The sequence below is a fragment of the Kwoniella shivajii genome, chromosome 4 (assembly GCF_035658355.1).
Source record: "Kwoniella shivajii chromosome 4, complete sequence".
In the NCBI taxonomy this organism is placed as follows: Eukaryota; Fungi; Basidiomycota; class Tremellomycetes; order Tremellales; family Cryptococcaceae; genus Kwoniella; species Kwoniella shivajii.
Window position 1 is genome coordinate 16986 of NC_085911.1, and position 13688 is coordinate 30673.

At 47.5% G+C, this 13688-nt stretch overlaps 4 protein-coding genes across 4 annotated transcripts; 2 read left to right on the forward strand and 2 right to left on the reverse strand.

Moving 5' to 3' along the window:
• Window positions 1-1195: 1195 nt before the first annotated feature.
• IL334_002995 (uncharacterized protein) lies at window positions 1196-3346 on the reverse strand (the record flags this gene model as incomplete). Its single annotated transcript, XM_062934732.1, has 8 exons — window positions 1196-1373; window positions 1431-1543; window positions 1609-2013; window positions 2070-2410; window positions 2472-2662; window positions 2721-2915; window positions 2967-3147; window positions 3202-3346. The coding sequence occupies 8 exons, from the start codon at window positions 3344-3346 to the stop codon at window positions 1196-1198; spliced, it is 1749 nt and encodes a 582-aa protein (XP_062790783.1).
• Window positions 3347-3847: 501 nt separating this feature from the next.
• IL334_002996 (uncharacterized protein) lies at window positions 3848-5402 on the forward strand (the record flags this gene model as incomplete). Its single annotated transcript, XM_062934733.1, has 9 exons — window positions 3848-3934; window positions 3983-4080; window positions 4146-4260; window positions 4313-4424; window positions 4480-4581; window positions 4635-4939; window positions 4999-5057; window positions 5145-5224; window positions 5281-5402. The coding sequence occupies 9 exons, from the start codon at window positions 3848-3850 to the stop codon at window positions 5400-5402; spliced, it is 1080 nt and encodes a 359-aa protein (XP_062790784.1).
• A 381-nt stretch (window positions 5403-5783) lies between these two features.
• IL334_002997 (uncharacterized protein) lies at window positions 5784-9185 on the reverse strand (the record flags this gene model as incomplete). The annotated part of the gene is made up of 19 exons (XM_062934734.1): window positions 5784-5909; window positions 5969-6019; window positions 6088-6156; window positions 6223-6654; window positions 6710-6781; window positions 6836-6979; window positions 7042-7171; window positions 7226-7294; window positions 7353-7457; window positions 7514-7533; window positions 7591-7630; window positions 7690-7751; window positions 7814-7909; window positions 7960-8221; window positions 8288-8481; window positions 8534-8819; window positions 8888-8963; window positions 9032-9067; window positions 9116-9185. The coding sequence occupies 19 exons, from the start codon at window positions 9183-9185 to the stop codon at window positions 5784-5786; spliced, it is 2340 nt and encodes a 779-aa protein (XP_062790785.1).
• A 2589-nt stretch (window positions 9186-11774) lies between these two features.
• On the forward strand, window positions 11775-13311 carry IL334_002998 (uncharacterized protein; the record flags this gene model as incomplete). Its single annotated transcript, XM_062934735.1, has 6 exons — window positions 11775-11892; window positions 11939-12067; window positions 12121-12492; window positions 12743-12806; window positions 12890-12980; window positions 13036-13311. 6 exons carry the CDS (start codon window positions 11775-11777, stop codon window positions 13309-13311), a joined length of 1050 nt encoding a protein of 349 aa, XP_062790786.1.
• Window positions 13312-13688: the final 377 nt, after the last annotated feature.

A 13688-nucleotide genomic window follows, 5' to 3' on the forward strand; every position in this document is an offset into this window, starting at 1 on the left:
GACGAGGCTCCTCTGGTATACCTCACTGTACTCTCCTTTCTGCTGGTGACGAGCCTCCTCACTGGTTAATATCCACCTGTTTCTCACTGTAATGACCTTAGTACTTTTCATAAAACCGATTTTTTTTTCGTAATCAGGGCTGTTCCAATAGTTGGGAACGATTGTTCTCATAGTGGAACGATTAATTGGCTGTGACTCGTGATAAAGGTCATTTAGGCTGCCTCACTGTGCTGTACAATGTGCCTAATTCCTTTTTTCGGAACGATTGTTGAGCATATACGCTGTTTGACTTGGCATATAGTGGTATATTTGTAACGATTAGTTGAGTGGCAGGTGTTTGACACTTAATAACCACTAAATACATTTTTCGTAACGAATGTATCGTTCCCAGGGTGCGGTTATTAGGTCATCACTCAGGACAGCTAGAGCTTCAAAACAAAGCTATACAGGTAGCTGAGATACAAGGCTACATCTTCAATTCTTTCAATATCCCTTGACGCCCATTTCGGTATCATATTTTGCCATCCCCGTCCCCAAAAGGGTGTTTTTCACGTTTCTCCCCGTAGCTCTCTCAGCTCGCAACTTCAATACTTGGGGGTAAGGTCCATCTAGAAGTACTTTCCAAGGGCTATCCAATGGTATAAACGATTTAAAAATCTGAGCCGACCCCCGAGCCGCAGACCTGACTGTAACCCCCTAACCCATTTTTGATCAGTTGAGATCTTGACCTCTTGGACTGAAAGTTGAATGACTCGAGCAATATCCAACTTTTCCAGGATGTTTTTCCTGGGGTTTTCTTGTATCTTCGGCAGCTATCTGTAGGATCTTTCAGATTGGCAAAATTCAACCGGGAAGGGCAAAACCCCAAGAGGGAACCTCCCTATAACCCCGGGAAACTCCCTATAACCCCCGAACAAGTCTACGCGCTTTGTATAAAAGATTCGGGCAAGGACGACTTTACAACTAAAAAGGCTACATTCATGAACATCTCTACAAGCTGTCTTTCAGAATTATCTGTTTCTCCAACCCGAACACACAGTCTACCAAAACCATACTTAGACTTTCTACTCAGAAATCTGCTTCTTTTTTGCCAAACGAATACCCACACTACAAAGCCGTACTGTGGAATTTAACTTTCTCCGGAGATATACTAATGTGATCCAATAAATCTTATCTCTCTTGACGTTGGTCGAGCCTACTGTCTCTCGATATAAACATCGCCAATCTTCTCATCGGAGTGGCTGGCTGATGTCAATCTTGCGTTTCGGGTACCGTGGCCGAGTACGATGCTAGTGATTTGTTCTTTCATCTCTTGGTCGTGAGCTGCAGCGTGTGAGTGGAACACCTGATCCATCTGCTCGAGGGATCGTCCCCTGGTAATGATTAGTGTAAGCAAGGGTACAATATAAGACCAATCATTGTTCACTTACTTGGTCTCGGGAGCAATGAACCAGGCCCAGACACCGGAAAGGAAGGAAAAGACGGCGAAGAACACGAAAGTACCGTACCCGATGTTTTGGATCATAGGGGGGGTAATAAGACCCTTAACAGTATAAGAATCTCGCCAATCAGCATCTGTACGTTCCAGTGCGCTGCGCTGCCACTCACGATAATGAAGTTACAAAGCCAATTTGTGCAAGTAGAAAGAGCAACCCCTTTGGCTCGGTAGCTCGACGCGTGAACTTCAGCTGGCATTGCCCAAGGAACAGGACCCCAAGAGAGACCAAAGAAAAGCATATAGATCAAGATGAAAGTGACACCGCACCATGCCTGTCCAGAATGACTGGGCCAATCATTCGAGTAGAGAGCGATCATGATCCCAACAATGGTGTGGGCTGCACACATACCAATGGAACCAAATAAGAGGAGAGGACGTCTTCCAACCCGGTCAAAGATGAAGAAAGCAACGACGACAGCAATCAGTTGTAGAACGTTCATGACACCACTCATATGGAGCTGGAGGGCGGAGTTCAAACCAAGTGTTTTGAACAGTGTCGGGCTGTAATATATGAGCTATCCGATGGTCCAAAATTAGTACAATCACATCAAAGGTCCGTCATTCTACTCACGGCATTGATACCGATGAATTGTTGGAAGAACATGAGCATGACCCCGATCATTGTTCGTCGAATGACAGCAGGTCTAAACATGTCTACCCAACTGGCGATCTCAAGCTTGAGCTCGGTCTTGAAACCAGTGGCCACCAGGTTGGGGTGTCGCAGAATCAAAGCCTCGTGATTATGCGTAGCCTCAACTCTGATTGTGATCCATTCCGCTTGTACCCGGGGATCGGTCGGTGGCAGATTTCGAAGTCGAACAAGGGTGTCGAGACATTCCTGATCACGGCCTTTACTCGCAAGCCATCGTGGGGAGTACGGCAGTACGAAAAGGGCACCGCCAAGGAAGAATCCTGCAGAAGTGTACATCAGTAACCAGTCCGTGATGGATGATCGATAGCGATCTACACTCACCTGGTATCATTTGAAGTAAAAAAGGAAGACGGTAACACCACTCAGATTCGATGACTCTTGTCGCGTAAGTGATGTAAAACATGACGACGATGCCGAAAACGATCATGAACTGCTCCATGACCAAGAGAGCACCTCTGACATTTGGAGGTGCAATCTCAGAAACGTAAATCGGAGCCGTACAGGATAACATACTATGTAAGCCCAGCGTCAGCTCATATATTAGGCGCGTTTTCGAAGCGTTATACTTGCCCGATGCCAATACCTCCGAGGGTTCGACCAACAATGAGCTGAGCAACACTGAAAGAAGCCGTCTGGATGGTTGAACCGACGACGAACCAAGCAAGCCCCACCCCAATGGAAACCTTTCGTGAATATTTGTCCGCAACAAATCCAACAAAGATCGCTCCAATGAAAGCCCCGAGTTCCAACATGGCAGTCATCAATCTGTACGTCATGTTAGCACTTCATACCGGTTTGCAGACACAAAGAACTAGCCCTTTATTGAAACTAGCCGAGGTCGACATAGACTCATCAATTGCCGGGAAGTCCCCCAAAAACTTTGGCATTACCAAGATGATGGATAGAAGACCTTGATCGAAACCGAACAGGAGGCCTCCAACACACGCAGTGATGACACATATCGTCACAAGCTTGGTCGCGAAGATTTCTCTGAGGGCTACATTTCGTCCAGTCAGATATACAGCTCTATCACAAGGGGAGAGACACCTACAAGCTCCACCATAGGCTCGAGCTAATGCAGTACTGTCGTATATGAGATCTTCAATACCAGGGTGAAGCTCGAGTCCAAAGTCGGCGGCCGGACGGATCGATGTTCGCGTCCCAGCAGTGTATTGTTGCTTGTTGGAGATACTCATATTGTTTGGAGTTATATAGGTGGACAGTCGTGAAGATTGGCGAGTTCAATACTTGCCCATGGGGTTTTTCTGGGGCAAGTTAGAAAGTCGCTGACCTTTTCTATGTTTTCCGATTGGCCCCATCTGACTATACATCCGGCTGACGCTCCCGACCCGTCACCTTTTAACCCTGACATTTTCCGTAAACGGACAATATCTTATTACGCGACGTCACTTTCACACGGTCTGGTCTCGTAAGCGTTCCTGCCGCTATCGGGAGCCCCAGAAATATCCCCACGCTCCGTTTGCGGCTTCGCTACCAGTGCCATTACCGCATCCCGTTTGCGGACCATCTCGAGGAACAAAATGTGCGCCAAACAAACTTAGGAGTATCTTTTAAGAATTGTAATCTATATCTTTGAACGCTTTCCAAAACCCAAGCCATAACTTAATCCTGCAGCGTCACCTCACTGAATAGCAAACACGGTATAATCTGACGTCTTTTCCTTTACATCATTGAACATGCCGATCGCAACATCGAACATCCCTAGACAGCTTAGAGTAGGAGTGATTGGTCTCGGTCGTATGGGCCAGCGCCATGCAATCAATGTAAGGACTCAGTCGTTATAGCGGTGAAACTGGGCTGACTTACCACAGGTGGCGTTTGCTACTCCTCGAGCCAAATTAGTTGCTGCCTGTGATCTTTTGAAGGACAACGTGGCTTGGGCTCAAAGTGCTTTGCCTCCTGACACTCGGTGGGTTGCATGGCAGTCGTCATCTAATCAGCGCTATTGAGGAAGCTTATGGAACCAAAACATAGAGTGTATGACGACGAAGATTCCTTTTTCGCACACGAGGGTTTAGACGCCATTCTTGTCGCAACTGAGACTAGCACTCACGCTTCGTTGGCTTACCGGGCTCTTCAGCAAGGCAAGGTTCGTCGAGTCTTCTTCATAAGTGGTGCCGCCGACTGATCTTCTCGATCAGCATGTCCTTGTTGAGAAACCAATCTCCGTTGATCAAGAAACTGCTGAAGAGTTTGCCGAACAAGTCAGTCAGTTTCCTAATCTCAAGGTCATGGTTGGATTCTCGCGTCGGTGTAAGTCTCTTTTCCTGTACTCATTGACAAGAGCTAACCAATCGACATCACCTAGTTGATCAATCATACCAAGATGCGAAGAAGCTAATAAGTTCGGGAGCTGTGGGCAAACCGTTCTTGGTCAAGTCATCAACCAATGATCAATACGATCCATCAGGTGAGTAGGATTGCTTGCGAGCGAAAGCGCATTATGACTAAGGAATCCCATAGGATTTTTCATCGCCTACTCCGCCAAGTCCGGAGGCATCTTCATGGACTGCGGTATACATGATATTGACATGGCGCGTCACCTGCTCGAGATCACCTCGGAAGATCGTGTAAAACGTGTTTTTGCGAGTGGTACCAACGTCAGACACCCCGAATTGGCCGAAAGTGGCGACGCAGACAACGCTTTGGCTATCGTGGAATACGAGAGCGGCAAGAGTTTCACTTTTCACCTTAGTAGAACCGCTATTCACGGTCATGATTGTGCATGTGAAGTTCTTGGAGAGGAGGCCAAACTCATCATCAATCAGGTAGGTTGTCTCAGTACCACACTTGGCTCCGGATCCTGCTGATATCTCCGTTCCGCAAGAACCCAAGATTGAATAGATTGGAGGTGGCAGATCAACACGGAGTGAGAACGCTTTCAACGTGAGTTTTGCACCCACTCCTGTTGGTTTTGAGATATGGGCACTGAGTAGCGTCCATTCCCATGTTTACTCGTGACTTCGTCTCCAGTCCCACTTATTACGAACGATTCAGAGAAGCTTTTGTTACCGAAGTCAACGAATTCGTAGCTTGTGTTCTCGACGACACTAGTAAGTTTGCCATATCGAACAGCCGGTGCAGCATCTAGTACTTACCATCCCCTCAGCTATCCCTTCAACCGTTCAAGATGCCATTGAAGCAGGGAGTATTGCGCAAGCATTAACGTACTCCTTCCGCTCCGGAAAGCCAGTGCACTTCAACGATAGAAACAAAGCAGTGATAGCATGATAGTGTAACTGTAGATTATAAATTATATTTCATACAAAATACTTTCTATCTGCTTATGACTATATGGACACTTGGCTATCAATTTATCAATCAGTTGACGATGAGGGGCTCTTGCAGTAAAGCTCGTCGGCTGGCATAAATGCTTGTATAGGTGGGAGCATGCACGTTTAATTATTTGGAGAATTATGTACCCGTGAATACACAGGACGAGTGCATCTCGAAGTGGGCTTTTCCTAACTATTGTCATCGAATAGTCGATCATGAAAAGTGTATGTAGTCGGCCGATAGAATTAGCCGCATCACGTGTTATCATGCTCTGCGGACCATGTATACTGTACCGGTAACTCGAGCTTCTTTCAGGATCTAATCATGCTTGATGGACTAGATCGTAGTGGGTTCAAGATTGCCATCTAGACCTGATCCCAACCAGAACTCGAGATCGTTCCAGTTCAGATTTGAATCCAAAGGAACCGGGCCAAGCTGGCCGAGGTCTGGACGCATGGAACTCTGATTGAGAACAGACAGAATCAGAATCCAGGAAGCCAGGTACGAGCTTGACCACTCACAAGAAGGTCAATGGATGTTTGATCTAGGTCGAAGTCGGAAGTATTGACCGGCTAATGTATTCGCTTTGCTTCAATACTTCCCTTCCCAAAGTTCTTCTCGCAGACCAAAAGGTACTCACTCCTATCGCAGACTCAGGCTGGATGTCAAAAGAAAAGACAGGCCGTTCCACTTCGTACGCGTTGTTTCCCTACAAAACGGATGAGTTCCTGATAGGACCTATTTGGCTGAAAGTAGCAAAGCACGGATAACGTACCGAGAAAGAGGGAGCCCAAACGGGCTCGGAGTCTGGTCGAGCCAATGGAGATCTCGCCCCGTCATTGTGCCTGTTCAAAGGGTTGGCATCCAAATGACGTCGCTCTATTAATCGAGTGTGTAGACCCATCAAATGTGACGATTCATCTGCATCTATATCACCAGCAGACCGATCGCCGTCCTCGTTTGCCTTGGTGTTCTCAGTCAGCGGCTGGTATGTCGATGTTGGTCCTCCCGACATTTTATCAAAAGCAGATTTCCGTAATCGCAAAAGTAACGCTAGGCTAGCTATACTTGATTTGGAGTGATTGCCAGCAGCCGAAAATAGCTGGCAAGCCGCTTGGAGTTCATGCCACGCCTGCAACGCGAACGAACAGAACGGAGCTATGATAGGTATCGAGGCCATGCACACCGCCGCTGAACAAGCGTGGTACTAGGTGAGAATCGTCATCATCTTATATTCCACGCGAAGACCGCTGATCACCCACCCAAAAGAACCAGTGCCGCAGAGCTATTCGTGGATGCAAAACGTAGAGGCTTCGAGCAATTGCAATGATTGTCTGAAATGGAGGCCGTTTAGATGTCCTCACTTGGATAAGTAAAGTAACACTCACTTGGCATCTAGTGAAGACAGACTGGAAAGCAGTATGATATCGGCTTTTCGACGGGTCATGGGGACTTTCTCGCAGAGCACGAGCAAAATGTGTTCTCAGTAAAAACAGGACGCTTTCATTGATATTCAGACACAGTGTATGTCGCTGAACAAAGAGTGGCGCATTAGCTTTATGTCGCTTTTGAAGATACGTGTCAAGTAACAAACCTTCAAGGCCAGATAGAGAGCTTCTTTTGCAGGTATTGAGGTCTCCGACCAGGGCAGATCAGCGGCATCTGAGGGAGCAGATGCTGGAGTCCATCGAACGAGCTGAGGGACAGTTTGCTCCAGAGCCACGCTTGATGAAATGCATGTCAATTCCACATATAGCGGCACAGCAAGGTCGACTCACAATTGATCATGAAACTCCAGAATTGACGAATAAGGTGGTGGATCTACAACCATGACCTGGTCGAGCACGCTACCGAGGGAGTCACGATGTGAGATGACGTCGCCATACATGACTGAACCGAACGTACTGGCTCGAAATCCCAACTAATTTGTAACGTATTGTCGAGAAAGGTAGAGAACAGTCATCATCTTTCGGACATTCAGCGTCAAAATGACGTGATGAGAAGCCTCCACTACTGGGACGGAATATCAGTTCTTGCGCTCTTGAGCTACCAATGAGAGAACGTACGGTCTGCCGAAACAGTGAGCCTGTGAATTAGGTCAGCCAAGACGTCAGTCTGGACCCACGCAGAAGCACGAACGGACCTGGAAAGTTTCTTCGGTATGGATTTCCCAGAAGACGCGCCTGGCATTATGAGCAGATCAGCATGACGAAGTATTGCGATCGTATTAGTGCTGACTTACCGCCGCTCCTCCACGATATCCGCTGGTAGTCCCCATTTCAATCCATCGCGATGCAATCCCATCTATTGTGAACAGAGGTCAAAGATACGCCCCGAGAAGAGGACTGGGCTTACAAGGAACCCACCGCCTGAGTTATCCTCATTGCTAATCCCCCGAGCGGCCACGCCCTGTCTCCACCCCTCAGGCGATCGTCATATACGTGAAAATTTGCCATGATATGCTGTATGATGCCGTATCAGCAGGAAATTGTGATGTGGAGGAGACACTCACTAGGGTTTGAACGCTAGCTATTGTGTGATCTTTCATAAAATTGGAGATGGACAATGCGACTTCGGCAGCCTCACACAATGTCTTTGATTCTTCGTTGGTACTGGGGTCAGAATCAGGATTGACAAGGCTCCCCATAGCAAGCACGATGAATATGAGCGCAAGTTTGTGAGGATGAGTGTCCTGATTCCACGATTCCAATGGATCCATGCCGTATATATGTTCTAAATAGCAAGTCAAACTATTCCGGGAAACAACATTGTAGCTTGTCACAGAATGATTGATCAATACGATACCGTTGCGACGTATCAGACAAGATGGGAGAGCTCACTTGAAAGCATACAGGCACCAATAAGAGTCAAATAGTATATTCATACGTTCGCGAGCGGGAAGAAGGGAGAATAGAAAGGAGAAGTTTGACGAAGACACGTTGCGAAGCGGAAAGTTGGCCATGTCTTGAAGACCATGTTGGGCAGTTTCGTCCGACCGATTGGTTTCCGTCATGTGGGACGCATCGGAGTCCAGCTTTACAGACAGTATGAAAAACGCACATGTTCAGTACCATTACAGCACTCACCTGGTTTAGCCATTCACTCGCTGCCGTCGATCCTACATATCTAGCACGGCCAGAATTGTCGAGCATAAGTGTACCGAGTGCGGGTACCCACTGCTCATCATGAGTAGTGGACCTGTGCATAGATGCCGCTCCTGCACGACGCAACACGTTTGTCGTCGGACCAACAAAGGGAGGGTGATCCGCTGTAGTCGGGCTGCTATCGATTTCAATTTTCGATGAGCAACCGGCAAGCTTGTCTTCCAAATCTAGTATTCGCTGTTGGAGTCTATCAACCTCGGCACGAAGTCTGTGTTTCTGTCAGTTTCTTCTGACATGAAAGTTATAAAAGAATCTCAAGGCCAAGATCATACGTACTGTACTGTCTTAGTATTAACTATACCATCCGGGCACAGATCTTCTAGCCCTCGAGATACGCAGCTGGAGCATGGAGCTACGTAGGTCAAGGAATTCAGCACTAGCTTGCCATGTAGACTTTTCACAGACTCCATGACAACTAACTCTTCCTATCACACTTCAGCTTTCGACGGCGACATTCTAGTTGTGATGTATCAGCATGTAACCACTCCCCGCTAGTGGGCTCACCTTTGCAGCTCCGCGCAGTCAGTGGTGAGCTTTCTCTACCAGACGATCGTGAAAGGGAATCAGCCGGCATTGTGACACTGTCGAAAGAAATGGCTAGTGATTATTGTTACCAGAAAGAAGATTGGATGAATGCTTTCACAGCTTGGTCAATTGATGCGTGGTGATTCCCAATAGCCCGCAAACGGAGACTCGCATAATCCCGACATCACGTGCGCGAAAAAAGAATGCGAGGTTTTAGCTCAGGGAATAACTCGAAATGGGATATCACTATCGCAAGCTCTACAAAGTATCGGCACACAGTGGTATACAGAAGGATGTCATAGCCTGTATCCAAAATGGTCGAGCGGGTGATAAGCGTGTTAGTTCGTCGAACAGCAAAACCCGTGACTGAACATGTCTCATACTAGAAGTGTAGACGCGCGCAACTTGTGCATATGGAAACCGCAATAATCGCTACATCGCTCGAGGTGTAAGTATCATCACTGCAATAACCATGCTTCCTCTTGACACGGCATGTCAGACTTATCTCTCATGTAGTTTTCATACTCTGAATCACCTTCAGTCTCGTCCGGGCTCTTACCGGCGTTCAAAGCTCGGATGGCATTAACTTTGTCTTCATTGCAAAGGAAATTCTCCGCTAGGATCATATAGACTGTCGTCAACTCATGGGTAGCCGTACAGTGTAGGGCAAAAGTGGGCCGTTCGGACTGTCTCACAGGGGCGGATCTGCTCATGCCAAGGCTGTGGCCAAACAGAAAAGGTTTTCAATCAGGACTGGTGGCCATCTTCTGCCTCGGAAGACTCAATCAATGGTCACCAGCCGAGGCGCCCACCAATCATACTCCGTAGTTTCTGTCAGCTAAGAGGTAAATCTACCTGGAGTGCCAGACCTGAGACACATCGTGATCAGCCAAGAGACGATTACGATCAGCGACGTCTCGTTTGCACGGGATTGTGTTTATCTTCGACCCAGAACACTATGATTCCTGAAAGCTTGATAGAATTGCTCCAGGCAACCTGACCTTCGAGTCAGCACAGATCTCCCATCACTAAGTGGTTTGATTTTTTGAACTAAGTCACTTGCATACATGAGTGATAAGAAGCTTCTAACCCCAGCGTCAAGACCCTGTGAACATTGCTTAAGACTTGCTTTTATGGACTCCGCTGATTGACTACAGTAAGTCGAGTCCTTGGTTTATCTATCAAATGTCCTTCAATGCATTCTGCAAGGGCAACAGGATTGTCTTCACAGCATATTCACCTCCGTCGCAAACTGAATTTCGCGGCGCTATCTCCCCAGCTCACCGATGGTCTGATTGTTGATCCGGTCAGGAGACACGGCAATGAGCCTGGGACGGTTACCTACAAATGTCAGAGCTGATTATTAGTTTCCCCTGTTATGCTTTTCTCAAGGTGGCAATTGAAAAACTATTCAAAAATCCTCCAGTCCAAAAATAATGCAGCCAAACCCTAAGTGTGAGTTTCGCGTTCTACTCATATAGCTCACGGTTTATAGGTTGTGAAGCTAGATCAGTGCGACATCTAAATTTGAGCAAACTTCATATCTAGGTCGAAGAGCTGATAGCCTCTGTGACTTCAGAACGAAGCCTTGGCGCGAACAAGAAGAATTCTTTGTCTGGACTATGAAAGATATGTGGTGAGTAAAACTGGATTAGCGTAGACCTCCAAGCAGTGTACAAACACAGGACCTGCGGGGGGCTAGGGGGGCTAGGCCTAAAAGGAAGTCTTTATGTGTGATGTTGGTGAATGATCTAATATACATCAACCTGCAAGACGAACTAAGTATTAGTCCGAACCTAAATCTGCAACACAGATTCTTCCTGCTTCAAGTAGGTAGATCCCAGGTGATAGATGTAATCGCAACCAGGTATGATGCAGAGATAGCGATTTGCGAACAGCCTGCTTTCCTGTATACCAGATACAAAGCACCGCTAGATACCGTATTTCTCTCCTCACCTTGCCGCTCAGGTCCGGTCTTTATCGATACCACCACATTCGCAATTCGATGTACGATGGCGAAGATCGAGTTTCCCTAGGACTCGCCACCTGATCACACATATCCTGCATGATCAGTTGGGGTATCCTTACGATATATCAGTAACGGTGGAGAAAGAGCGACTCTAGAGTTGATACGAATCTTCCGCATTCATAACGGTTTGAAGCACAGGCACAGATCCTGTCAACACCCACCTAGCGTTATGACCCTTACTTCGTTCAGCCCGACCTTGTTCCTTGTCTTCTCGGAACAAGGGCGAGAACGGTCGGTTGGTTCGGCGTGAATGCACAGGTGAACGTCATTGAGCGTGGCTAGGACACTAAAGGCAACAATTCTCGGTGTTCCAGCACGCTGAGATCTGCAGGATAAATGGGGATTCCGTACTCCGGGAGCCGTTGTACCATTTTGCCTTGATATTCAGATATGGTAGTTTGGCAAAAAGACTAACAAGGGCAAATGACGACACTCAGTTCCCCGCAATTAAGGGGGGTCCCGTGTTCTCCATCCGCGGTTCCCCGCGTATTACCGCTCTCGACCGTAGCCGACTCGGACCGAAACATTTACTGCTAAGATTCGTTGCTATATATACGACTTCTCGGAGGTCTACTTCGAGCTCTAAAACCCCCAAGAGCATAGCCCACGATGAAGTTCTCAGCTTCTGTACTCATTGCAGCTTCTGCCTTCGTGCAGGCTGCGCCATCATCAGTAATCGCGCGCAATAATGACGGCGCAACGATCACTCCCATTCGAATCATTCAAGGTGGATGTAAGTGCATACATGTACTTCAACGCTAATAAGACGACAGATAACTCCAGTTATGCCGTCCTCGAATTCAACCCTTTCGTAAAGCCCAACACTCTCAAGGTCGCTGCTCGTTACAACACCTCGGAAGGCAACCTAAAGCCGTGGTTGAGCAGACATCCTATCAATTCAAGTGAGTTCTTGCCCCCAAATTTCATCGCTAACAATGATTAGATATCGTTATAGGATGTAATGATCACGCTGTACCAAATGCTCCGGGCTATCTGACTTCGTACTCTCTGGACGCCAAGACTGGCGAGATGAAATATATTGACTCTGTCGACACCGGAGGATATCCTGTGCCAGATTACGGCGTTGCAGCGGCGCATTGTGCATTCTTCCCTGATGGCAAGACGGCGGGAGTAGCAAACTGTGAGTTTCAACTCATAGGCTGGCAGCTGACGGGAGCAGACTTTGGGCAAAGTGCTTCGACATTTTCGTTTGACCCTCAGACCGGTAAATTTGGCTCTCAAACCAACAAAGGGGTTCTTGATTTCCCAGGATATACTCCAGTAGACGGACAAATCGGTGTTGCTGGCAATGATAACACATCTCAAGGTGGGTTCGGGCTGTTGTTGACAATGCTGACACAGACTAGCAACATCGCACCCACACATGATCGCCCCACACCCCTTCTTGCCTGTATTCTATTTGCCCGATCTGGGGGAAGACAAGATCCACGTCTACAAGATTGGTACCAATGACAGCCTCGCAAACTTGACCAGCTATCAGCAACCGTACGGCTCTGGGCCACGTCACTTGGCCCTCACATCAAGCGGTCAGTACATGTATGTGCTACACGAATTAGCAGTGAATATCAGGCCATACAAGGTAGACCAGAAGACCGGGGAGCTAGCCCAGATACAGGACGAGTGAGTTATGACTGCGATATACATTCGCTGACATTTAGTCAACCCATCTACCCGGGTAATGCTACCTTCTCCACTAATATCAGCGCAGCAGAGGTCCACGTCAGTAACGACGGTCGTTTCCTTTACGCTTCAAACCGTAATCTTACAGCAGCTACCCTCATTCAGCCCGGTGATGTGAGTCGCGCGAATTGATCGCAAAGCAAGTAAGATACTGAACATTCTTGCAAAGGCTTCCGACACACTTGCCGTGTGGTCCATTGGTACCAACGGTACTATCACTCGAATTCAATCGGCAATGGCATACGGAGCTCGGCAAATTCGAGCCATGGAGCTCTCGCCAGCTGGAATGACGGCAACGGCAGGTGGACAAGACTATATAGTTGCGGGAGGTTTAAAGACAGATAACACGTTCATCTTCAAACGAGACAGAATGAACGGAACGTTAGAGTTGGTAGCTCAGACTGAAGGAACGTACATGCCCGCGACATATCTGTGGCTTGGGTAGAGTCAGCGCTCGCCGTAGGAGACCCCCGGCATCAGGACTAAGAGTGGACAGCACGTGATGATGCTTGAAATATAATATGTAGGTGTTCGGATGTCATCATAGCTTCATGAATAACATGTTGAGAGAAATGGCTTGAAAAGGTGTCTTAATGACATATAACAAGTATCATAGGACTGTTCGGCATTGCCCTTTCATGATAGCTCTCAATTACCATTCAGCTTAGCATTGTTGATCTCGGTGTCACCAGCATCTCTGTCGTTGTTAAATTGGCCGTTCCTACTTTTTGTACAATGGGCGGATTGTGATCAGCTAGGTGAAGAAGTAGAGCACGGCAGTGTTGCATATGTGATGGACAATCAGAAATCCTATTGCAAAAA